Below are 25,144 nucleotides of genomic sequence, written 5' to 3'. Positions count from 1 at the left end.
CTTCTTGGCTTTTTTTTTTTTTTTTTTTTTTTTTTGAGACGGAGTCTGGGTCTGTCGCCCAGGCTGGAGTGCAGTGGCCGGATCTCAGTTCACTGCAAGCTCCGCCTCCCGGGTTTACGCCATTCTCCTGCCTCAGCCTCCCGAGTAGCTGGGACTACAGGCGCCCGCCAGCTCGCCCGGCTAGTTTTTTTGTATTTTTTGGTAGAGACGGGGTTTCACCGTATTAGGCAGGATGGTCTCGATCTCCTGACCTTGTGATCCGCCCATCTCGGCCTCCCAAAGTGCTGGGATTACAGGCTTGAGCCACCGCGCCCGGCTTTGGCTTTTTTTTTTTTTAACTTAGCAGTGAATGCAGCAGGATTGGCTTAAAGTATAGGTACATCCCATGGAAACGTGCAACAAGATCACATCCATCCAGAGGCTGGCTCAAGTTTGACTGAGGGGAAATGGAGGGAAGACTGTTCTAGCACACAATCTCAGCAGAGGTTGAGGTGGTGGGGATTTCTTTCTTCTCCTATGACGCTACCTGGTTTTCCCAGCTGGGTCAGTGACTTCTTGCTAGGAGACCACTGAGCATAATGAACCAAGGTTTCTAATATGTTTCAAATCAAGACTTTAGAATGTATTTTCTTACAGCAATAAAGTTATAAAATGGTAACCTATGATTTTCCTCATATAATGAGATCTTCATAAAGTCCTTGAGCTTTTTAGACTTTAACAAATTCAGCTACAGATATAAAAAATAATATGTAAACACTTTTAAAATGAAAATTTATTAAAGTTTAAGACAATTCTGTATTATATAATAGTGTACAATATGTTCTTAGTTTAGATGTAGAAATAAAGGAAAGTTGTCTCTCAGATGAAAACAGAAATTGTGTCTGACAGTTAATAGAATGAACGTTCCATAAACAGGAGTAAAAATTAAATTTGCCTTTAAAATGATTTTTCAAATTATTTCTCTTGTCCATAATTTCACTTAGTTAAAACCACGTAAGGACTTTATGAATACCCTCCCCTATACTATTCAAGATATATATATGGGCTAACTTTCGTGGACTGATCTAGAACCTAAATACCATTCCAACATTGTCTGACTTGTAAAAAAATTAACTTACAAATAACACTTTTGGAGCATAACCTATTTGAAAGCTTGGAACTACCTGTATTTAAAAATTAAGTCTTCATTAACAACACCCTCAAGAGTGCCCTCAGTGCTGCGAACTGAACATGCTGAAGGCAACGTTTTTCTGTGATTCTATGGTCTCACCAGCCATTGTGATGATATTATTATCTACTTGTGGAGCTAGCTAGAACTAAGTTATACATTGATTTTTCCACTGAAAATTCCTTCCTGGGCTCTGACTAGGTGGACAATTCTAAGTAAAGGTTTTTCTAACTTCTATCACTGTTACTTGGGCCCTGAGGTTTTCTATTAAAATAGTACATGAAATATTTCAATATGATGCATATTCCTGGAATAATTAAAATTTATACTGATTATAAAGCTAGGCATATAATACATCCCAAAAGACATACATTTCAAAGCAGAGCAAACATTCAAATCTTAAGATCCCCCCATTTAACTTCTGGAAGAAAACCAAGCATCTCCTGGTTTGGGCCCTTTCTTCCTTAAACAAAAATCTATGGAAGACTGTTTTATTTCTTTTTAAACTTGTGTGGGTATGGCAGCAGGGGCGGGGGCAGTGATGATAACAGCATATCAAAGTGGTTACAAAGTACTCCCTCTTCAAGTAGCATCCAGTGACAAAGATGTGATCTCATTTCCTCATAAATGTTTGACTGAAATAAAATTATTTTCACTGAAGAATGTTTAGGACACAAATAAAGTCACAGAATGAGCAATCCCATAAACATCTCCTATAAATGACATTTTAAGGAAGCTACTTGAGTTTTGCTTTCCCTTTTCAACTCTTCTATCCCTATACATTCTACATACGTAGAAACAGTGTACTCAATAAGTAGTATTGAGTAACTAGTAATACTCACTGGAACTTAAAACATCATCTTTTATCCAAAAATTTCAAAGAGCTATATAGGAAAGTATTACAAATGTACATAAAAAGAAGGTGAAGCATGAGAAAAAACAAGTTATTTCCCTGCAAAGCAGATCAACTAATGAAACAAGGAACTTTGACTTCCGGTCCCTTTAAGCAGGACATAACTGCTAGACATAGTATGAATGTCTAGATATATTTATACTAAACTTATAAGGATCAAAAAAGGAATGAAGGGTAAATACAAAATAACTTTTTTGTAAACAATTCTTAGATTATACCCAATGCAGAATGTTTAATGAAGCAGTTGAGTCACAGCTCTTAAGTCACAAAACAATATTATAATTCAAAGTCAAATATGTATTCATTGGCCAGATATATTCGTCGGAATATAAGAGCTGCCAATGCCAAAGTCAGGATGACAATCAGTACAGCTGATCCGCCATGATCAGTATGGGTGTCTCTTGGCTGGCGGCCCTGGATTCCATCTGGTGAAGTAGAAGACCTTCTCTGATTCTGCTGCTGGGCCCGGCGCTGTCGAGGGCTCATGGAGGTATTCTTAGCTACAGGGTGGGTAGGTTGATGAAAGGATGCTGCCGAGGAATTCTGGACTCCATACTAGGAAATTTTAAGAAACTTTGTTTGAAACTGGCAAATAAGTTTGTAAATATACTTGTTATCTATCCAAGAATACACAGAATCTCAGAGGACAACATATGACTAAGGGCACCACTACCAAGAATGATTGTTACTAATAATATATCCCTTGGGGGGGTATCTACATTTAGGTTTTTAAAAAAGTCGCCGGGCGCGGTGGCTCAAGCCTGTAATCCCAGCACTTTGGGAGGCTGAGACGGGCGGATCACGAGGTCAGGAGATCGAGACCATCCTGGCTAACACGGTGAAACCCCGTCTCTACTAAAAATACAAAAAACTAGCCGGGTGAGGTGGCGGGAAGTCATAACTTAGGACAGCTTTTTGACCTTTTAATAGTTTTATTAATATATTTAGAAAAACAATCCCTTAAAACATTGACTGTAGATGATATGTTAACACATACACTTAATGAAAATATTTATATACATATAATGTTTAATTTAATTAAAAATGTCAGATGCCTTTTGTCTCTTTTTTTTAATCTTTTTTTTTTAAGAGATGGGATCTTGTTACATTGCCCAGGCTGGTCTTGAACTCCTGGGATCAAGCGATCCTCCTGCCTTGGCCTCCCAAAGTGCTGGGATTATAGGCGTGAACCAATGTGCCCAGCCTCAGATGCCTTTCGGATGGTATATCACTGACTAAAAATCAAGTGCCTTGATATTATAAAATTCTAAATTTTTTCCTATTTAAAACAATCATATAGCACTTTGGGAGGTTGAGGCAGGAGGACTGCTTGAGCCCAGGCATTTGAGACCAGTCTGGCCAACATAGTGAGACACTATCTCTACAGAAAAATTTTAAAACTTAGCCAGGTGTGGTCATGCCCACCTGTGGTCCTAGTTACTTGAGAGGCTGAGGCAAGAGGCTCACTTGAGCTCAGGAGGTTGAGGCTTCAGTGAGCTATGAGCACATGCCTGCACTCCAGCCTGAGCAACAGAGCGAGACTCTCTCTTAAAAAAAAAAAAAAATCACATTCTTAGTTGTCCCTAGTGATATATATATATTTATATATACAAATTTTTCCATAATAACCTAGAATGACCAGCATGTGTGAGGGAGTTTTGCTTTTTAATATAAAAAGAAATGGCTTATTCAGAACCTCGATCCCTGCCCTGGGAAAAGGAAAAAACCTGACAGACTGCAAAAACAAAACTGCCATCAGTGTTTTTCCCATTTCTACATTTCCCATTGCTTTTTGATGCTAAAATATCTGCATCAAAAAGCAACAGATGGTCTGATATTATCTGCTGTATTTAGAGTTTTGGCAATCTCTTGCCTCTCCTCAAGGCTAACAAAAAAAAAAAAAAATCATAGCTTATCTGGGATTTGAGGTATAACATCTCAATTAATTTATATTACACTTAATGTAAAATAACCACCCTTAGCCAAACCAGGTTTCAGTTACTTTCATAGTGGTCAAATTATATAATCATACTCTGAGAGAGTTTATATGTAAATATAATTAAAAACTTAACTTGCAATTGTAGACAATTTATTGCTTGTTGGTATTTTAACCAAAAATGGTCTCAATTAATGACCTATGTCTATGAACAAGAATTCTAAGTTTTATGTATTAAATCAAAGTGAGAAATACTACTATAATAACATCATTATTTGTACACTCTAATTTACTTAAACTTCTTGATTTATTTAATTATATTCCTACCATATTTTAAAAGTACCAATCCTAAGATTCATTCATTCAATCAACAAATAAACACTGACAATCTACTATATACAAGGCACTAAGCCAGGCACTGGGGATACAGTGGAGAAGTTGAAAGAGACCCCTGATCTTCACGGAACTTACATTCTGGGAAATGAGATAGACAATAAATAATTACAAAGTAAATTACAACTGGAATAAGTATAACTGGAATATGTAACAAGGGAACTTAACATAGATTGAAAATACACAAAAGATTTAAATACATCACAAACATTAAGAGGCTGTCCTAAAAGGTGAAAAAAGATTACCACCTTCCTTTTTGTAATAGAATGCTTCTATTAAAAAAAAAAAAACTATGAAATAAAAAGTAATTAGAAAGTTTTTAAAATATTTTGAACTAAAACATATTGACTTTAAAATTAATTCATTATTTTCCCCTGCGATTCATAAAATTACACTGAGATCACATAAAAATGATTTAAACTCATCCTAACACACTTTTTTCTCGGACCTCCATCTTCAGTCCCCCTAGACTACTACCCTGTTCTTCTTCAACCAACTTATCTCTGCCCAGCTTATTCTCTGAACAGGAGAGACTCACTCAAGACTATTCAGTCCCACTTTATGTAAGTTATTTGCTGGGTAAAGCAAATACTATTTGCTGGGTAAAGCAACTTCTATTTCAATTTTCCCTCACCCTTTAAAGTCTTCAATAAAATGGAGAAACAACAACAAAAAAGATGTGACTACTTAACCAAACAATCTGTTACCAAAAAGACTTCAAAAGACAGTTCATCTTTTAAATATAGGAAGGAAAATCATTTTTTCCCCATAATCCTAATTCTTTGGCACCAATCCGGTCATATTTTTAAAGTCACTCTCTGATCACCTAGGCCAATCAATTTCTTAAACAACAGGCACAACTAACAACACCCATAGCATTTATTCTTTTATTCAACAATTATTTACTGGACACTTACTATATACGAGGTAGCACTGTCCAACAGAATTTTGTGATGATAATAATGTTTATGTCTACACTGTCCAATGTGGTACCCATTAGCCACATGTGGCTATGGAGCACTTGAAATGTGGTTAGTGTGACTGAGGAACTGAATTTTAAATTTTACTTGATTTTGATTAATTTAAATTTAAACATAGACAGCTGCATGTGGCTGGTGGCTACTGTGTTGGACAGAGCAAGTCTAAAGCAAATTTTTGGCTCTAGGACTTTATTAAGTCAGTACCTTAATGCAGCTGAACAATCCTGCCAAAAATAGTGTCGATTTAGAAAGTGGCTAACATATGGATATTTTGTTTTATTCAGAGTCTAACACTATATTAAAATTAACTTTTCAGACCATCATAGAATTCTGGAGGGACAAGACAAAAATTATTTAATCCAGCCCCATTTAACAAAAAAAGAAAACTGAGGCCATGAACAACTTGCTCAACATAATATAATTCATTAGAGGGACTGATGAGTTAGAATCCAGTTGTTAAGAGAACCAAATTTTTCAGATATTTGATCTAGGATCTTCTCCTCCTATTGCAAACAATGATAATGATAGAGACATACATATATATTGAAAGATAAGAGCCATACCGATGTACTGGCCGTAGCACCCTGGAATGTTGTAGGTATATCATCTTGTAAATCAGTTAGTGAAAAAGAGTGATTTAAGTCTGACTCAGAAATAGTCTTTCCAGATGAATTGACTTCTGCCTATAAACAAGATAGGCCCAAGAGCAATGTTACAATAGGAAACATACACAATCTACAACCTGCTAAATCCCCTCTGTTGGATTTAATTGCTAGTTGAACATCTATTATCAGGCAGTTAAGCACTGAGCACTCTTGTGTCCAACGCTGTACTAAGTATCATAGGAACAAGCATAAACAACACCTGTTCTCAAGAAGCTGTTACTTGATAAGGGACAAAACTAACACCCATGGTTCACAGTCCACAATGCTAAAAAGCTCTCAAAACTCAAGGTTTCCTTGGTAAATTTTAGGCAAAGCCTGATAGGAGCTGATGTGAAGCTATAAATAGTCTTTATCCCACATTAGTGTAAACATTAATCCCACATTAATGTAATATTCTCAGATTTGCTGAGGAAATCCTAACGGCTTTGATTATGAGGTGCTGCCCCAGATCACACGGCAGGTTAGTTAATATATGGTATAGTAAGATCTTTTCTTAAGTCTGAAAAATTCTCATGTACAAAACACATTTGGTCCTGAGATTTTTCAGAAGTAATTTTAAGTGTAATAGGAATCCTCATGTTCTGAGCTACTCCTCCTCCAGGCACTACAATAAAAGAGAAGGGAACTGGACCTGGAAAGACAGACAGTCCATAGAGAAGTGGACAGGGCGGAGGAGAGAGCATGCTGCTTAATGCAGGTTGACATTTCTGTCTGTGCAGCTAATTAAATTCCAGGAGGATTAAATACTTAATACTTTATATATGTATGTATGTATGTATTTATATTTTTTTGAGACAGAGTCTCGCTCTGTCACCAGGTGGGAGTGCAGTGGCACCATCTTGGCTCACTGCAACCTGCGCCTCCTGGGTTCAAGCGATTCTCCTGCCTTAGCCTCCCAAGTAGCTGGGATTACAGTCGTGCACCACCACACCCAGCTAATTTTTTGTATTTTTAGTAGAGACAGGGTTTCACTGTGTTAGCCTGAACGGTCTCAATCTCCTGACCCCGTGATCTGCCTGCCTCGGCCTCCCAAAGTGCTGGGATTACAGGTGTGAGCCACCGCATCCAGCCAATATTTTCAATAATTAAATATTTAATACTCAAAGTGTTAAAATACTATATAATCCTATGGTTGGGTAAAACATACACAGAAAAAAGGGATATATGGGAGGGATGCCAAATTAACAGTAGCTATTTCTTGAGGGTGGGATTATGAACGTCATTTCCTTTTTCTTTTTCTTTGAGACGGAGTTTCACTCTTGTTGCCCAGGCTGGAGTGCAATGGTGCGATCTCGGCTCACTGCAACCTCCGCCTCCCAAGTTCAAGCAATTCTCCTGCCTCAGCCTCCCAAGTAGCTGGGATTACAGGCTTGTACCATGATATCCAGCTAATTTTGTGTTTTTAGTAGAGATGAGGTTTCTCCATGTTGAGGCTGGTCTCGAACCCCTGACCTCAGGTGATCCGCCCACCTAGGCCTCCCAAAGTGCTGGGATTACAGGGGTGAGCCACCATGCCCAGCCATCATTTTCTTCTTATTATCTATATTTTCTGTAATAATAGCTAGAATTTATTAAGCACCAGGGACAGTTCTGAATGCAACCCATGTATTACATTTATTAGTTCAATCCTCACAACAATCCTATGATATAGGTACCATTATTATTTATAAATAAGAAAAAGGCACAAAGTGAGTGGTTAATTAATATGTCTGACATCATACTACTACTAAGCAACAGAGCTGGGATTTGAACCCTGGCATTGTATACCAGAGTTCAAGTTTTATTCACTCACTATGCTATAAAGCTTTCATGAATGTAGTTAGGAATTCTGTAATAAGAAAAAAATTCCATGCCAGTATTACAACAGTTCATGTACCCTATACATATATACACCTACTATGTAACCACAGAAATTTTTTTGAAAAAATGAAAAAAGAAAAACATTTGCAAATGTTATATTGTAATAGAATTGCATTGCTTTCCTTTCTATGCAGAATCCAGCAGTAAACAAAAGGGCTACAAGATTAGAATTTATTTAAGAATTTATAGTACCTTAAAACTGATTTGCCTAGCCAGTTCTTTGGCTTCTTGGTCAGCTTGGCTCAAATCACTTCCAGATTTTAAAGGCAACAGGACATCCTTCATGGCAGAGCCACATCCCTCACAACAGAAATCTTGTGATCTGGTAGAAAACAATTTTTTAAATGAAAATAAATCAAATAGTTAAATGTTTAATTCCCTCTCACTGAGACACTCAAATGCTGAATCATTAAACTTAAAAGAAAGGAACATTGGAAAATTCCACATCACATTTATCCACATGCTATTAATTAGACAATTAATGTAATAATTATAGTCCTGGACAAGTAAATCTTAGGCTGGCTTTAAAAAAATGCAGGGCTCAGATCGTATTTTTTCCAATAAACTATCTAAAGAAAAATAAGTTTTATATCTGTACAATGAGAAAATTGTCTATTGTACAGTCCTTGAGATCACATATAACAAAACTATTTTAAGGCTGTGAAAAAAGTCCTTTAACAAGATCAAATTATCCGTTAGCAGAAATAGATATAAAGCAGTAAAGAAACCAATTAAACATAGAATTTACAGATATTTCTAGAAAAAAAACCCTCACAAATAGAGTATAACTTGAAAGACTTGGGAGAACTTGAAGAAAATCCAAAGACTTAATTTATTACTGATTATATATTAAGTAGAGACTCAGGATATATCTGTTAACTAGACTATTTTCTAAAATATATTTGTCTTTCCATTTTTCCCTTTGTATTCCAGATATAGTCAAAACTTCCTTGAAGTTTATAAGAGTCATATGAGGATATGAATTACTGAAAGTAAACATGCATCATATATAAAAATATATATTGTTATATTGTTGAACTTCTTTTTAAAAAATTGTTTTTCATAGTACTTCTAGTTCTATAAATTCAAAAACCTTAGGTCTTAAAGAACATGCTATTTAAAATTATGAAATATCATATAAACAAAATATATGTAAAAGTAGCAATAATTTAGTTTTTCTGTTTGTTTGTTTGTTTGTTTGAGACAGGGTCTCCTCGTTCTATCACCCAGGCTGGAGTGCAGTGGTGCAATCATGGCTTGCTGCAGCCTCAACCTCCCAGACTCCAATGATCCTCCCACCTCAGCCTCTTCAGCCTCCCAAGTAGCTAGGACCACAGGTGTGTGCCACCACGCCCAGCTAATTTTTTTTTTTTTTTGTAGAGATAGTGTCTCCCTATGTTGTACAGACTGGTCTGGAACTCCTAGGCTCAAGTGATCCTCCTGCCTCGGCTTCCCAAAGTGCTGGGATTACAAGCATGAGCCACTGTGCCCTGCCTAATTTAGTATTTATTGATGAGTATTTCTTGTTTTACCAGAAGTGGCACTGTTGTCCACACGCCTTTGATAATTGGTTATATACAAATTATTTGCTTCAAAATGTATTCACTTTTAACTGAGTCAGATGAAACTTAAGGAGAGTGTTTATTTTGAATGTATTAGTTTATCTACAGTGGTAGCACACTACCTTGGTTGAATACAAAATCTCTTTGTTTTTTTTGAGACAAGGTCTCACCTCTGTCCCCCAGGCTTGAGTGAAGTGGCACAATCATGGCTCACTGCAGTCTCAACCTCCCCAGGTTAAGCAATCCTTCCACCTCAATCTTCCAAGTAGCTGAGACTACAGGCACGCACCACCACGCCCAGCTAATTTTTGTATTTTTTTGTAGAGATGGGGTTTCACCATGTTACCCAGGCTGGTCTCAAACTCCCGAACTCAAGCAATCCACCTGTCTTGGCCTCCCAAAGTGCTGGGATTACAAGTGTCAGCCACCATAAACCCAGCCCAAAACAATTTTTTAAAAGGTTTCTATTATAGAGTGAGAATCTAGAATACATAGTGAGAAGCCTAGAAGAACAAGAACTCCAGTTTTGTTTTGTTTTGTTTTTACCTTGCACATGAAATCAAATGGATAAAAGCATCTAAATTGAATGAAAACAAATACTATGTATTCAAAGTACATAGTGTAATCTATCAAGAGTTGTACAAACAAAGTACATCCCCAGAGTTTGGAAATAAGATTTGAAAAGAAAAGTTGCTTATAAGACCAAGAAGTCTACCAAATCTTCCAGATGCTACGATCTAACTATTTGATTTAGCAAATATCTGTGGAGGGCCTACTCTGGGGTGTGCTAGGGTAAAATATGCTATAATTTAATTAGCATAATATGTCTGAAGGGTGGTAGGCAGCAGACTCCAGAGCAGAAAAATTATCAACATCAAAAATCAGGTATCAGCGCTACTCAAAGAGGGGCTACTCTGAACAGAAGAACTGATCTTGGTTATATAGACAAAAATGCACCTGCACCTGAAAAAACCAGAGAAGGCATCACTTCTCTGTTTGTGACTGCCACTGGGCAATCACAACTTGATAAAGAAAATCTCTTTTGCTTTATTCCAGATCACTTATTAAGCACTTGCTATGAGCTAGATGCAAAGATGGATAAAATGGATTCCCTCCCAGCCCTCAAGGGGTTTGTAATCTTGTGGAAAGCTACAAATAATTGCTCTGGTTCTTTTCCATCTGTAATTCCATATAAGTGGAAACAAATGACTGGTATTGTTTTCCAGGAGAATATATCTCCCACTGTATTAAAAAAATAGTGAAATAGTATCAACTACTTTTTAAGACTAGATAGCATTAAATAAATTACTTAGATTCTGGTCACTCCAAGGAAATTATTACAACTGAATTTCTAAAAGAGCAAAACTGAGATAAGATCCTGTAGCTACAGTCACTCAGAAAGTAAGTCACACAGTAAGAGGCAGGCCCTACCTCCTAATAGCCATTACCCTGAATACCATTCAGACCTCAACAAGAATGAAATGCAAAACTTACTTTTTGGCAAGTGCTCTTCTTTCCTCAGGAGTGTAATCTAGAGAACCTATGGCTCCCTCTCCTTTTGTTGGCATAAACCCAATGATGGCTAATAATGCTGTCCTTACTGAAATAAAAAAGTAAATATCAATCTAAATTGCTTTGTAAAAGCAACTGGGTTTATTCTGGAAAAAGAAAAAAAAGAGAGTATTATACTTCATAACTATGAATTGACTGAAGTTATAAGAGATTTATATTCACTATAAATTAACACTTACTACTCCACGAAGGCTGCCAAGTTTCAGGATGATGTCCTGAGATGCTCAAACAGATTTTCTTGCCCACTTCAAATCGTCCATTAGCCTGAGGAATAAACAATACATTTAGAAAATTAAATACATGTGTTTAATGTTTATACTTTCTAAGTAAAAATATACTATTTATATATAATAATTTTAGAGATTATCTTAAAAAGATTTTTTTTAAAAATGTAACCTCTAATGGGGCACAGATTTTTTGGTCCTTATAGACTCCAAAAATACTTGTTGGATGCTGAATAATAAAAGCTGTTTTTAGAAGGTGTTTTACAGCACCTTTTGAAACTGAGTTGCACAACTGAAATCTAAATAATTAACACATAAAGTTTTACTGGCCAGGGAAGTGGCTCACGCTTGTAATCCCAGCACTCTGGGAGGCTGAGGTGGGAGGATCACTTCAGGCCAGGAGTTCAAGACCAGCTTGAGCAACCTAGTGAGACACTGTCTACAAAAAAAGAAAAAAAAGAAAGAAAGAAAATTAGCCAGGAGGGGTGGCGTGTGCCTCTAGTCCTACCTACTTGGGAGGCTAAGACAGGAAGACTGCTTGAGCCCAGGAGTTCAAGGCCACAGTGAACCATGACTGCATTGCTGCATGCCAGCCTGGGTGACAGTGTGAGACCCTGTCCCCAAGAAAAGAAAAGAAAAAAACAAAAAAGAAGAAGAGAGGAGTATCAGCTAATACTTGTTAAGCAGCTTCTATATGTCAGGTACTTTATGGTGTGATTACAATTACCAAACACAAAATTCCTTTTGACTGATGAGAAAACTGAATTTTAAAGACATTATGTAACCCACCCATAGTGTAATGGAAAGAGCACCAGTCAGAATCTAGGCCTACTGGCTCTTAAACAAATGCTCTCTCTGTTATACAAAATAGAGGTAAAAGCAGCATTAATTTGGTATTTATTGATCAATACCTGTTGTTTCACCATTTGCTACTCCATGTGGGTCAGATGTTTAACTTAGATAGAACAGGATGAAGACTGAGAAGAAGCAGTGAGATTTCTCAAACTGATCTCTGAGATTGGTGTAGTTTCATGTTTCAACAGGGCACTATGTGTGGAAGGTGGACTCCAGCAGGCTACACTAGAGAAAGGATGCCTTGGAGGTTACCAAAGAGAAAAACAGGCACAGCTTAAAGTGGTAACAGATACAGGGAAAGGTTTTTGTGTTTGTTTTTGCTTCTTTCAAGGTTAGGGGATAATTAAACATAGTTAAAATTAAAGGAAATGAGAGAAGAAAAGCTTAACAATTAAAGAGGAATTAGATCAATAGTTTTCCTTGGCCGGGTATGATGGTGACTCCTGTCATCCTAGCACTTTGGGAGGCTGAGACGGGAGGATTGCCTGAGGCCAGTAGTTCAAGACCAATGAGACCATGTCTCTACCAAAAAGCTTTTTAATTAGCTGGGCACAGTGGCATGTGCCTATAGTCCCAGCTACTCAGGAGCCTGAGGTGGGAGGATTGCTTGAGCCCCGGAGTTTGAGGCTACAGCGAGCTATGATTGGGCCACTGCGCTCCAGCCTGGGCAACAGAGCAAGACCGTGTCTCTAAAAAAAAAAAGAAGTTTTCCTTCGCATGAAGAAAAGACATGTAAAGTTGGAGAGAAAGAGAGAAATTCTGAGACATAAATGGTAATAATAATGCTAACACTTATTGAATACTCTGTGTCAGACTCTATTCTAAGAGCTATACAATAAGATATTGATACTTTTCATCCCACATAAACTCAGTGAGGTAAGAATCATTATTCTCTTTGCAAAGATGAGAAAACTGAGAAAGAGAGTGTAAGAAAGGTGGGAAGTTGAGAGAGACAATGTGATTACAAGGTACAATAACATTAGCTAACCTTTAGTGAGTACTTATGAAGTGCCAGATGTGTATGCCCAGCGCTTTGCATGTATTAATTCATCGAATCCTAACAACCATGATGTGACATTTATGCATTCAGTTGTATCATCTTTACTTCTCAGATGCACCAGCTTCCTAGGAATTATTTTGGAGGAAAAAAATTGTAGTCCCAGGGCCTGGACCCCAAAAGCAAAATTATACTGTTCTATTATTTCTTAATGAAAATAATTTGCTTACTATATTTTGCAGCTACCAAGAAGAGTTAAGTCACGAGCATTCTAAAAATCCAAAATTCTTACCGTTAGGAGAATAATGCTTGGTGGTTTCATGGGATACTCTGGTGGAAGTACTATCCGCCCATGATAAACTCCTCCATCAAAATCGGAGTCTGGAGGCCCTCTAACCGTGAAGTGCCATTCAAAAAGGTTATCCTGAACAAAAACAATAATCCACAAGGAATTAATAATATTAAAAAGTTTGATCATTTTATCTGAATATCAGAAATATTACCAAGCAAGAAAAATTAAATGCTTTGTATTATTGCTAGTATAATTTCTAATGTATGAGATGTCTTGAGAATATAAGTGATAAATTAAATTTATAAGTGAAAGCTATTTAATCTAGCTTTCATGTTCCATTGAGCTAAAATCTTTTATAATAAACACATTAGCCGGGCGTGGTGGCTCAAGCCTGTAATCCCAGCACTTTGGGAGGCCGAGATGGGCGGATCACGAGGTCAGGAGATCGAGACCATCCTGGCTAACATGGTGAAACCCCGTCTCTACAAAAAAATACAAAAAACTATCCGGGCGAGGTGGCGGGTGCCTGTGGTCCCAGCTACTCGGGAGGCTGAGGCAGGAGAATAGCGTAAACCCGGGAGGCGGAGCTTGCAGTGAGATGAGATCTGGCCACTGCACTCCAGCCTGGGCGACAGAGCGAGACTCTGTCTCAAAAAAAAATAAAATAAAAAAATAAACACATTAAAAATTTCTGAGTGTTATATATTCACAACTTACAGGTTTAAATTAGAAATTAATACTTAAAAGAATAGCAAATTACGATAATTATAAAATCAAAAAATTACTATGTTTGGGTTATTTTAACAAATCTTTAAAAATTATTCCTTATAGATACCTAAGAGCTTATTTATAAAATGGTAATATTAATATATTTAATGTCATCTTACAGTTAACATATACTTTTCAGCTTACAAAATACTTGCACTTAAGTTATATTTTTATTCCCACTGTTACCATGAAAACCTGCCTGAGTATATTTAAATGCCCTCCTTTTACAATGAGAAGACTGAGAGAGGTAGAGATGCTTGTACAAAAAGCCTTGAGTAGCTACGGAGACCCATCAAGAGGCTTCCAAACTGTAAAGTATCTGGGGTTCTTTCCACCTTCCCTCCCTCAGACTCAAGATCTAACCTCGGCTGTGTGCACTGGCTCACACCTGTAATCCCAGCACTCTGGGAAGCCAAGGTGGACAGATCACGAGGTCAGGAGTTCCAGACCAGCCTGACCAACATGGTGAAACCCCGTCTCTACTAAAAATACAAAAATTACCCGGGCATGGTGGCACACGCCTGTAATCCCAGCTACTCAGGAGGCTGAGGCAGGAGAATTGCTTGAACCCGGGAGGCGGAGGTTGCAGTGGACCAAGGTCACGTCACTGCACTCCAGTCTGGGCAACAGAGCGAGCGAGACTCCATATCAAAAAAACAAAAAAAGATCTAACCTCAACTTAGCATCAGACACCCATCTTATAAAGACCACAAAATCTGTTTCTTCTAAAGTGATTTGGAATGGCTAATGAAATATTCAGGAAATACAGTGAATAAAATGTCAGACTACATCACACACATCTGTAATGACTCAAAGCAATGAAAAGCAATTTTAAAGAATTTGTTTTAAGTATAAAAATCCATATGAAGAACATGGAGATAGAAACTAACCTCTAAAGGTTGCGCATGGTAATGATCTGTTGGATCTTTCAATTCTGCCGCTTCTTTCATTAAACGTTTAACAGCTAAAATAAAATTCATAAAATAGAGATATTTAAAATATACTTTTCTGAATGATTAACACAGACTTACAAGCCTAATGAAAAATGTGTACAGAACTAGTGCAAATGAGCATATGGCAAAGGTTTAATTATAAGATGATGGGAATAAATAGAGGGGGAGAGGAAGGAAATAGTTGCTAGGCATTAACACTTTAAAGAGTTATATATTAAATATATAGTGAAGACACTATTTTTATTTAATAAGTACTTATACATACTTCCTATAAGGTGGTATTTATTGAAGTGCTTTTACAGACATTAATAACTCATTTAACCCTTAATATAACATTACTAGATAGGTATTATTTTTATCCCCATTTTCCAGATGATGAAGCCGAGACACGGAGAGATTATATAACTTGTTCAAGGTCACACAGTAATGACAGAGATGGGATTCCAACACAGGCAGTTTGGCTCTACCCTGTTAAAATATCTTTATTAACAAAAAATGTATCATCTGGATCTCATGCTCAGTGAACAGGAAACACCCCTATATCCTCCACCTCTTCGTACTTGCCATCCACTATCTTGCATTAAATTAATGGACTCTCCCCTGAATTCACTGACTCTCCATAGCCCTGATGAAATTCCTTCTTGAACTGATTCTTCAGCTTCACTAAAACCTCCAGTCCACTGACCCCACAACTTTCTTCACCCCTCCTATACTTATATTCATTTTCCTCTTTATCCACACCCTTGGCTCTTAGGAGTCCCTCTGTCATGCTCCCTTAATAAAATCCAACTGTGCCTGACCCAACCCAACTATCTTATTTGGTGTCCACACCCAAACAGCTGAGCATCACTGAAAGGAGGAAAAAAAGTCAGAGAGTCTGGTGCAGTAATGCCATTACGAGTCATTACCAACAACCTCTACTGGGATACAATGCCACCTACCATCCCCACATTTCTCCAGTAAGCCTTCAGCCTACTCTTTCCACCTAGCACTCCAAGATTATTTTCCACCTAGTCTAATTTCTCCTCTGTTTCAGTTAATGGCAGCCAGCTTTTTATCTCCCTGATGAATGACTGCTAGCAGGAGCTGCTCAGATGCCTATCACAATCTACAATCGTATCTGTATCTGCACCCTTTGTCCTCTATTGGCTCTCAAAATTCAATCCTTTGATATGTGCTCTGGATCCCAACCCCTCTCATCTCAAGCTTCTGGTGCTAAAACATGTCAGGATACTGCAGTGGGATGGCTGAGCCAGGGAAAAAGGCTTCTCAAAACTGTGTTTGCAACCACTGTTGCAGTTCAAAAGAGAGGTGTGCACCAGATGCTGGGAGGACAGGCTGGGCATCTAACTTTAGAGCAGGTGGAAAAGAAAAGGAGTCAGGTACTGACATGTGAAAAAAAAAAAAAAAACAGTAGAAACTACCCAGGTAGATATGAATAGGAAGAGGTAATAATAAAAGTAAAATGTGTAGAGGCACAGGTTGGAATGGTATGGGGAGAGAGACTAACCGAGAAGCAACCCCTACACGTATACAACCACAACGGTTTGGTATGTATCAGGACTTTTGCATAAAATTTCATTTGAGGCCAGGTGCAGTGGCTCACATCTATAATCCTAGCACTTTGGGAGGCCGAGGCAAGTGGATCACATGAGGTCAAGAGTTCGAGATCAGCCTGGCCAACATGGTGAAACCCTGTCTACACTAAAAATACAAAAATTAGCCAGGCATGGTAGCAGGCGCCTGTAATCCCAGCTACTCGGGAAGCTGAGGCAGGAGAATCACTTGAACCCAGGAGGCGGAGGTTACAGTGAGCCGAGATCGTGCCATTGCACTCCAGCCTGGGCTTCAGAGAGAGACTCTATCTAATAAATAAATAAATAAGGCTGGGCGCAGTGGCTCATGCCTGTAATCCCAGCACTTTGGGAGGCCGAGGCAGGTGGATCACCTGAGGTCAGGAGTTTGAAACCAGCCTGACCAACGTGGTGAAACCCCATCTCTACTAAAAATACAAAATTAGCCGGGCGTGATGGCGCATGCCTGTAATCCCAGCCACTAGGGAGGCTGAGGCAGAAGAATCGCTTGAACCTGGGAGGTGGAGGTTGCAGTGAGCTGAGACTGTGCCACTAGATTCCAGCCTGAGCAACAAGAGCGAAATTCTGTCTCAAAAAAAAAAAAAAAACAAAACCCTCCAGGCTGGAGGGCAGTGGTACGAACACGGCTCACTCACTGAAGCCTCAACCTCCCAAGCTCATGCGGTCCTCCCACCTTGCTCTCCCGAGTACCTGAGGCCACAGGCATGCACCAACCACCATGCCTGGCTAGAGCCGGGGTCCCACTGTCTTGCCCAGGCTGGTCTCAAGCAATCCTCCTACCTCAGCCTTCCAAAGTGCTGAGATTACAGGCGTGAATCACCATGCCTGGCCAAAAATGTTAAGTTACTATCCTACTTCATAATTATTAATATTCTTTTCCATTTCTTACTCTGAACTAAGTCCCTATATGCAGAGACTTTGTTCAGTGGATCATCAACTATTTATTGAGTTCCTACTAGGTACTAGATGCTACAGCTTCATGCGTCAACAAAATATGGCTTTGGTCACTGAAGACCTATGGCTGGGAGGTGCAGTCAAAACAAAACAGCATGATAAATGCTATATTTGAAACATATACATACTGAGACACCCTCTCCCTCCAAGTCTAGAGACTGGGCTTTGGTCAATTCTTTGAACACACTTCACCTCCCCTCCACTCTTGGCCTTTCTATACAACCTTCCTCAGGGCCCAGGCTGCTCCGGCCCCATCCTCCACCTCACCATCTAGTCTGGCTACCCTAGACCTTTAAGTAACTTATCAGGAACGTCTCTACGACACCTTCCCTTGTCGCCCCCCCCCCCCCCCCCCCCCCCCCACCCAACCAACAGTGCTTGGAGATTCCAATCTAGGCATATCAAAATCCCTGAGGCTTCCTAGGGAGGGGTGGAGACTAGGAATGCTCTCTGAATTACTCTGATTAGATTTAGAAACCACTGCCCTAGAGACCAGGTTGAGTCTCCTTGCTCTATGCCATCATAACACTGTATTTTTCCTCTTATGAAGTTCGTCTCACTTGTAATTACTTTTTTAATATCCGTTTTTCCTGCTAAGCAATAGTAATGACAGTGTAGCAGTACAGTCTCCTCAGGGCTTAGCACATGGTAAGCACTCAAATATTAGTTGAGTTACATTTTACTATCTTCTCTCAACATAGCTCTAAGAATCCAATTAAAGGCCATGATTTTGCAACTTAACAAAACAAAATGCTTCCTTCAAAGAAAGTTTAATGAGAACCCCAATAGGTGAAACAAAAACCCCAGGACGGCTTTGGTTGCAGACGCCAGTGGAAGAACCTGCAGGCTATCTACTCCCCATCCTTCCATTTCACTCCTGAAGGGATCCATGGAACAAGGATGGAAAACCCTGCTTTCAAGCCACATAAACCTATCATGCCTTTAAGTTAATATTATTAGATAGAAATACAATTACGGAAGCTGTTATGAAGTTAATTAGTTTGGCGATGCCAAAAAGATTGTTTTTCCTTCATTCTTTGTCAACTGGCTGAACTCAATAATGATTAAGCTGAAGTCAGATTTTATGTCATTCTATACCCTTATCACATTTTCTCTGCCTCTCCCCTACTCAGCTCACCTAAACAGGAAAGAAGAAGATAAACACTCAAAACTTGTACCGGGGTATTACGAGAGATATATAAAGGGTCAGAATTGTTATAAGAATGTATCTGTACCAATCCTGTAAAGGAACAATCATTAACGATCATTGGTTCAACAACTAAACAGCTGATTTTATTAGTTCCTAAGTCACTCAAGCACATATCATGTAAGAGCTAAGGGCATGTAGCCAAGAGGTGAGATTAGTCTCTTGTTTCCATAATCTATTTTTTCCAAAAATAACCTATATTATGAATGCTTCAGTGAAAAGGAACAGGGACTCGATTTAGAGCTGCATTAAAATTCTGACTCTGACATTTTGTAGCTCTAAGTCCTTGAACAAGTCACTTGATCTGATTGTGGCTCGATGTTTAATCTGTCAATTAAGAGTCAATAATTTCTCCAGAAAATTCTCCTTTCCTTTTCACACCTCCTTCTTGCCCAGGCCCTGAGTTATTAAGGTTGAAAATGGACTGGCATATAAGGCCTTCTCAGTGATTCTTCCTAACTCAAAACCATGCCTCAGCAGATGTCGCTGGCCTTATGGTATGGCTCCCTGGCTCCTGAGGAGAAATATCAGTGTTAGGAAACAGTCGCGGTTCAGAATGCTGCCTGGCAACCGGGCTACAGCATAGTCTGCCCCTCCTGATACTTCATCTCTTGCTGCTACACGGCTAGAGAGGAAACTTTTTTATTCCAGCTCCTCTCCTACCTCTTGGAAAGGTTGTTCCATGGAATCCTTTCTCTGGGGTGAGATAAGATGTGCCAGGAAATGAGAGGGTGGCCCCTGGATGCCTGCTCTTGTTCTTCATTCTTATAGAGGCCACATGGGCACTCTGGAGCTATGCTCTAGGTGCTGTGGGCCTAGGCATTAGCATTCTTCACACACCGGGGCTAGCTCACTAGGCTCACATTGGGGTTTGTATCCAGCTAACAATAAAAGGATCTTCTACAGGCCACTGTGTCCCATATATGGATTTCTCTTGAAAAGCAATTGATATTATCAATTCCCAAAGCATGAATGAAATTCAGGAGACAGGTATATTAAGGTATATTAATTACTCTGATTAGATTTAGAAACCACTGCCCTAGAGACCAGGTTGAGTCTCCTTGCTCTATGCTATCATAACAGTGTATTTTTCCTCTTATGAAGTTTGTCTCACTTGTAATTACATGCTCCCTAACTGCCTCTTCCTGCTCCCATAATGAACGTACTTAAGTAAATGCCTACAGAGTGATGTTTCTGCCCAGGAGGACCCTGCAAAGGTATCAGTTCACCAAACATTTAAAGAATGTCTGAGTGTTGGAGATAAAAGAATGACCAAGACCTGCTTCTTGTCTTCCATGACACTGAGCAGAGAAAGACATGAAGATAATTACAACACAAGTGGTAATATTGACCAAGTATATATGTACTAGTATATATAGGAACTACTTTAGTCTGCCTAGGGGAGCTAGACAAGCTTGAAGCTTGAAGAACTATAGGAATTTCAGATGGATTTAAAGGAAGGCATTCTAAGCAGAGGTTCCAACGGGAACCAAAGCATGTAAGTGAGAAAAGCTACTCCAGATGGAGAGTCATTCAGGCAAAATGGATAGGTAAAATGCAGGCCTGGTGCAGTGGCTCTCACCTGTAATCTCACCACTTTGGGGAGTCACAGTGGAGGGAACACTTGAGCTCAGGCGTTTGAGACCAGCCTGGGCAACATGGTGAAACCCTCCTCTCTACAAAAAATATAAAAATTAGCTGGGCGTGGTGGCACACACCTGTGGTCCCCATTACTCGGGAGGCAGAGATGGGAGAATCGCTTGAGCCTAGGAGGTTGAGGCTGTAGTGAGCTGTGATGGCACCACTGCACTCCAGGCTGGGAGACCCTGTCTCAAAAAAAAAAAAAAAAAGAAAAGAAAATGCAAAAGAGCATAAGAATGTGGACAATGAGGCTGGTGAGGAAGGCCAGGGTCAATCATTAGGCCAAGCTAAGCAGTTTACTTTGAACTTTATCGACAGCTATCAGAAAGCCACTGAAAATTTTTCAATTTGAGGGGTAATCATTTTTTGTTTTAACTGATCTGGCGACAACAGTGACTGATTCGACATATGTGTTTGTGTGTGTGTATTGAGTTGTGTGTTTCAAGGCAGGGATGGAGCAAGGAAGCTGACCAAGAAATAAAAAATGACTCTCATAGGTGCCTGAGTGCTGTCTATCCCTGGGATATGAAATATTAGGGTAAACTGCAAGTTTAGGGGAGGAGAAGAAAACTATGAGTTTCGTCTTTATACTTGTAAATATTTTTTTCACTTCATGGGAAATAAAGATGAAGATGTTGAGTCACCATAAGTTCTGTGTATCTATAGCTTAGGAGAAGGGTCTGAGTTGGACATGAAACCTTGAGTGGATTAGTGTGAAGGTGCAGTTGACACCAATGGCATGCATAGGTTACTCTTAGACTTCTGGTGGAGGCAGTGGGTACTTTTGCACCAGTCTCTTATACTCCCATCACCTGCTGCACATGTCAATGGCCCCCGGATGAAGAGGCTGCAAAAAAAGGTACTTTATACACATCTCCTTACTTTGTACTATAAGACCCTACTTCCTTGGCCAGAGCAGACCCAAACACGGGTCAAGTAAACTGATCCATAGACAACTACTGACAGGTTAGTCAAAGGCTTTGAGGTGATCCTACACAACAGCTCTATCCACAATCACTAGTCCATTCCAAAAAAAACCATAAAGGAAAAGGTTTCCCCACCTATGACATGAACAAATTTACTATATCCACATGCTAGTACACTGGCCCTTAACCAACTATCTGTATTGTCTTCACTTAATCTTTCCACTCATACATCAAAGACAATCCCACATCAGATAAAGAGTAAAAGATTATGTCCCTCCGATTGTGTGGTTGTTTTTTGTTTGTCTGGTTGGTTGGTGTTTTACGTGTGTGTGCACCCTGCCATACACAGGAAATTGGAGTTTTCAGTTGCTCCCCTTCACACAGGAACTACTCTAAAAATAACACAGGACTGAGAATAAAGCAAAGGAAGGAAGTATTTTCACGATGCCTCCCAGCATTTTCAATAAGTCCCGTATCTCACCTAATTCAACTTCTCCATGAACTCTAAATAATTCACACATTAACAAAAATAGATTTTTAAGAAGCACTGTTCTTTTTTTTAGAACCGCAACACTATCTTTGAGGAAATGAAACCAAAAAAAGGAAGCAATTTATGACACAGTTAGAAGCATGTCAACCAAAGCTCAACCAGCTGACAATAGTTGACATACTTTGGAAATGTACAAAATTCTGGAGAATTTTAAAAACTTATCATCAAAGTATTAAGTCTAACCTATCGAAATTGAGTGATGTTTTCTGACAACAATCTCTTGGGTTCCACCAGTTCTCCATTCCAAACTGCACTACTACTCACATGTGCATTATCCTCTGGACCTTTCACTGAGCACCTCTGCTGTCCTAAGGAACCATGTGACCAGGAAGCCATCATACATTTTTACCCAAACAGTTCTAGTTAAATCTACCACAATGTAAAGAATTCAATCATTTTACCATCTACCTTAAAAATTAAGCTTTTCTTTCCCTCTTTCTCTTTGGTCTTTTCTTCCTCCTTCCCCACCCGGGGGTTCTTTTTGTTTTTGTTTTTTTGTTTTTGTTTTTGTTATTTTAGATGGAGTCTCGCTCTGTTGCCTACACTGGAGTGCAGTGGCGCGATCTCGGCTCACTTGACCTCGGCCTCCCTGGGTTAAGCCATCCTCCTGCCCCAGCCTCCCGAGTGGCTGGAACTACAGAAGTGCGCCACCACCATGCCCGGCTAATTTTTGTGTTTTTAGTAGAGACAGGCTTTCGCCATGTTGGTCAGGCAGCATGCTCTCCACCTCCTGGGCTCAAGCCTCCCAAAGTGCTGGGATTACAGGCATGTGCCACCATGCCAGGTCTTCATCAGATTTTTTAAGGAGTCAGTGGCCCCTAAAATATTATGACCAATTCTACACACTTGGTCACCTAAGGACATTTCTTAGCCTGACAGCACTCAGGCTAACAAAGCTCCCTCCAATCAATATCCTCAGGCTTTTCTGGGGTTTTTGCATATTCTGAAACCTTACAAAAAACCGAAAGATTCACAATGTCAACTCTTTACAAAAAGATGCTAGTCTTGCTAATTCCTACTGAGAAACAGCTTTTTTTGGAAGGAAATGTTAAGCAACGCAAAAGTTAGTGAAATCACTAATACCCTAGAGTTTATCATGCAGAGTTAACTGTGGAGTTTCTTCCTCCTGACAAAATGTGTCAAGGTACAGATAGAAAAAATACCATTTAGAGGATCCAATGATTATTTCAAGCCTTTTTCATTAAGCTGAGAAAGCTAGTTGCTTATCTTTATAATGCACCAGAAAGTAAAGGCTAGTATTGCTGGGACTGCTTGTGTAAATAAAGCAGGATCATTAAATGCAGGAAAGGAATCGCTACGACTGAAGACAGATATATTTCATATTAGCCAGTCTGGCAAAAATCAAGGTTAGCTCTCAAGAACAGGGCTCAACTAGGTGTTTTTTGTTGTTGTTGTTTTGTTTTTGTTTTGTTTTGCTTTAGCTCTACAGTTAACTGGTTTAGTTACAGAACATTTCCTTTATGTCTGTAATTGTATTCGCCCAAGTGCTGCAAATGGGATGTTTAAACGACCAGCTCCTCAAATGTGAGTAAATCAGCCGGCTAACAGAAGTCCAGTGACAGCGACGGGGAGGGAATTAACGACGGTGTTCAGGATGCAGGTACAGCGAGGGGGTTGTTGACTATCGCCCACCCACATCACCTTTACACCTGTTCTCAGGGATGAGTTTCTAACCCAGCTCTACGGGACCGGGCGAAGACGAGAAACGGGGGAGGCTGGGTGCTGCGGGGCGCTGGCCGGCCGGGGGATTGGCAGCGGGCGTCTACCCGGCCACCCCGCCCTGCGGCCTGCACTTCCCGGGCAGGCGGCGGTCTCGCGTAGAGCGCGAAACCAGGAGCTGAGCCGCGAGTGGCGCCAGACGTGAGGGGACCGCGGCGACCGCCCCGGAGTCCAGGGTCACTCCGCCCTCCTCGCCCAGGGACCCCAGCCCTGCTCACCTGGACTCTTCAGGTTGTAGCGGGTCTCCATGGCGGGTCGCTGGCCTGGCTCCGGCCTCCCGGGCAGCTGCCACCTCCTCTCCACGCGGCCGCTGCCCAGGTCTCAGCGCAGCTCAGGCGGACAGGGCCTGGCCGAGGAGCCTCGGCAAATGCCGCCCAGTCCAGCCCGGACTGCGGGCGGGTGGCAAGGCTGAGTGCTGGCGAGGCGCTGGCTTCGCGATGGCGCCGCCTCCTCCGCTGCGCCCCCGCCTCCCTGAGTGCCTGGCAGGCACCGGCGCCGGCCCGGGCGTCGCTGAACCCGGCGCCCGGGCTGGAGGTCAGCCTCCTCCGGTAGCCGCAGGCCCAGCCCCGTCGCGGCCGCCCGGCTTGCGTCACTCGCCCTCGTCCGGGATTTGTGAAGTTGCCCTGACGTGGCAGTAGCTTCGTGGCGGTCAGTCCCTACCCAGCCGCCGCCGGCCCCGCGAAGTCGGCTTGGGGAGCTGCAGGAGCGAGCGGCGTCCTAGTCCTCTCGTCCCGGCCCCTGGAAACCGACCTTCCGCCAGACCCTCTGGGGTCCGTCCCCAGGCGCTGGCGGGTTTCACCGAGGAACGGCGCGGCGCGAAGCGGCTCCGGCCCTACCCGCTGTAGGCGAAGTCCGGGATCCCCGGGCCCTGGAGAGCTCAGAGAGGGCGCCGGGCTCCGGCTGCAAAGCTGTGTCCGCTGCCGGCTGCCCGCGCGCGGTCCTGCGGGGTCTGGGAAGGGCTTTGTTTTTAGATCCAGTCGCTGTTGCGGGGGGCGGGAGTTAAATGAGGAGGGGGAAAGCCAGTGATAAGGGAATGGAATAGGAATTTTTTTTTTTTTTTTTTTTTGAGACGGTGTCACCGCTCTGTCACTCAGGCTGGGGTACAGTGGCGCGATCTTGGCTCACTGCAGCCTCTACCTCCCGAGCCCAAGCGATCCTCCCACCTCAGCCTCCAGCGTGGCTGGGACCACAGGTGTGTGCCATCACGCCCGGTTAATTTTTTGTATTTTTGATAGAGACAGGGTTTCACCGTGTTGGCCAGGCTGGTCTCGAACTCCTGGACTCAAGTGATCCGCCCTCCTCGGCCTCCCAAAGTATTGGAATTGCAGGCGTGAGTCACGGCTCTGGCTGGAGTTGGATATTCATAACAGTTTTTTTTTTCTTGGGTAGTGTG

The 25,144-nt window shown here is 40.8% G+C and overlaps 1 protein-coding gene and 1 long non-coding RNA gene across 4 annotated transcripts in view; one reads left to right on the top strand and one right to left on the bottom strand.

Moving 5' to 3' along the window:
• Nucleotides 1-323: 323 nt before the first annotated feature.
• UBE2J1 (ubiquitin conjugating enzyme E2 J1) lies at nucleotides 324-24,347 on the bottom strand. 2 transcript variants are annotated; one of them, XM_023205280.3, is made up of 8 exons: nucleotides 23,970-24,341; nucleotides 15,076-15,149; nucleotides 13,418-13,549; nucleotides 11,229-11,313; nucleotides 10,972-11,077; nucleotides 8,108-8,237; nucleotides 5,954-6,073; nucleotides 755-2,636 (listed from the first exon to the last, which is right to left on the bottom strand). In XM_023205280.3, the coding sequence occupies exons 1-8, from the start codon at nucleotides 23,998-24,000 to the stop codon at nucleotides 2,358-2,360; spliced, it is 957 nt and encodes a 318-aa protein (XP_023061048.1). In that variant the 5' UTR covers nucleotides 24,001-24,341; the 3' UTR covers nucleotides 755-2,357. The 2 variants fall into 2 exon arrangements, with proteins under 2 accessions (XP_023061049.1, XP_023061048.1); XM_023205281.3 differs by lacking the exon at nucleotides 5,954-6,073 and having other exon boundaries at nucleotides 324-2,636; nucleotides 23,970-24,347.
• Nucleotides 23,187-25,144, top strand: part of LOC111538079 — a 56,007-nt gene continuing 54,049 nt past the window's right edge. For both annotated transcript variants that reach the window (XR_002730200.2, XR_002730199.2), the window contains exon 1: nucleotides 23,187-23,632. This is a non-coding gene — a long non-coding RNA (uncharacterized LOC111538079). The remainder of the gene's footprint in view (nucleotides 23,633-25,144) is intronic.

The sequence above is a fragment of the Piliocolobus tephrosceles genome, chromosome 5, assembly GCF_002776525.5.
Source record: "Piliocolobus tephrosceles isolate RC106 chromosome 5, ASM277652v3, whole genome shotgun sequence".
Lineage (NCBI taxonomy): Eukaryota > Metazoa > Chordata > Mammalia > Primates > Cercopithecidae > Piliocolobus > Piliocolobus tephrosceles.
This window is presented reverse-complemented; position numbering and strand designations above follow the sequence as displayed.

Coding starts and splice junctions, on each gene's coding strand:
- UBE2J1 (XM_023205280.3), bottom strand. CDS start 24,000: ATGGAGACCCGCTACAACCTGAAGAGTCCAG. Junction 11,314..13,417: donor CAAGCATTATTCTCCTAACG/GTAAGAATTTTG, acceptor TTTATTCCTCAG/GCTAATGGACGATTTGAAGT. Junction 2,637..5,953: donor GTGCTACGGCCAGTACATCG/GTATGGCTCTTA, acceptor AAAATTTCCTAG/TATGGAGTCCAGAATTCCTC.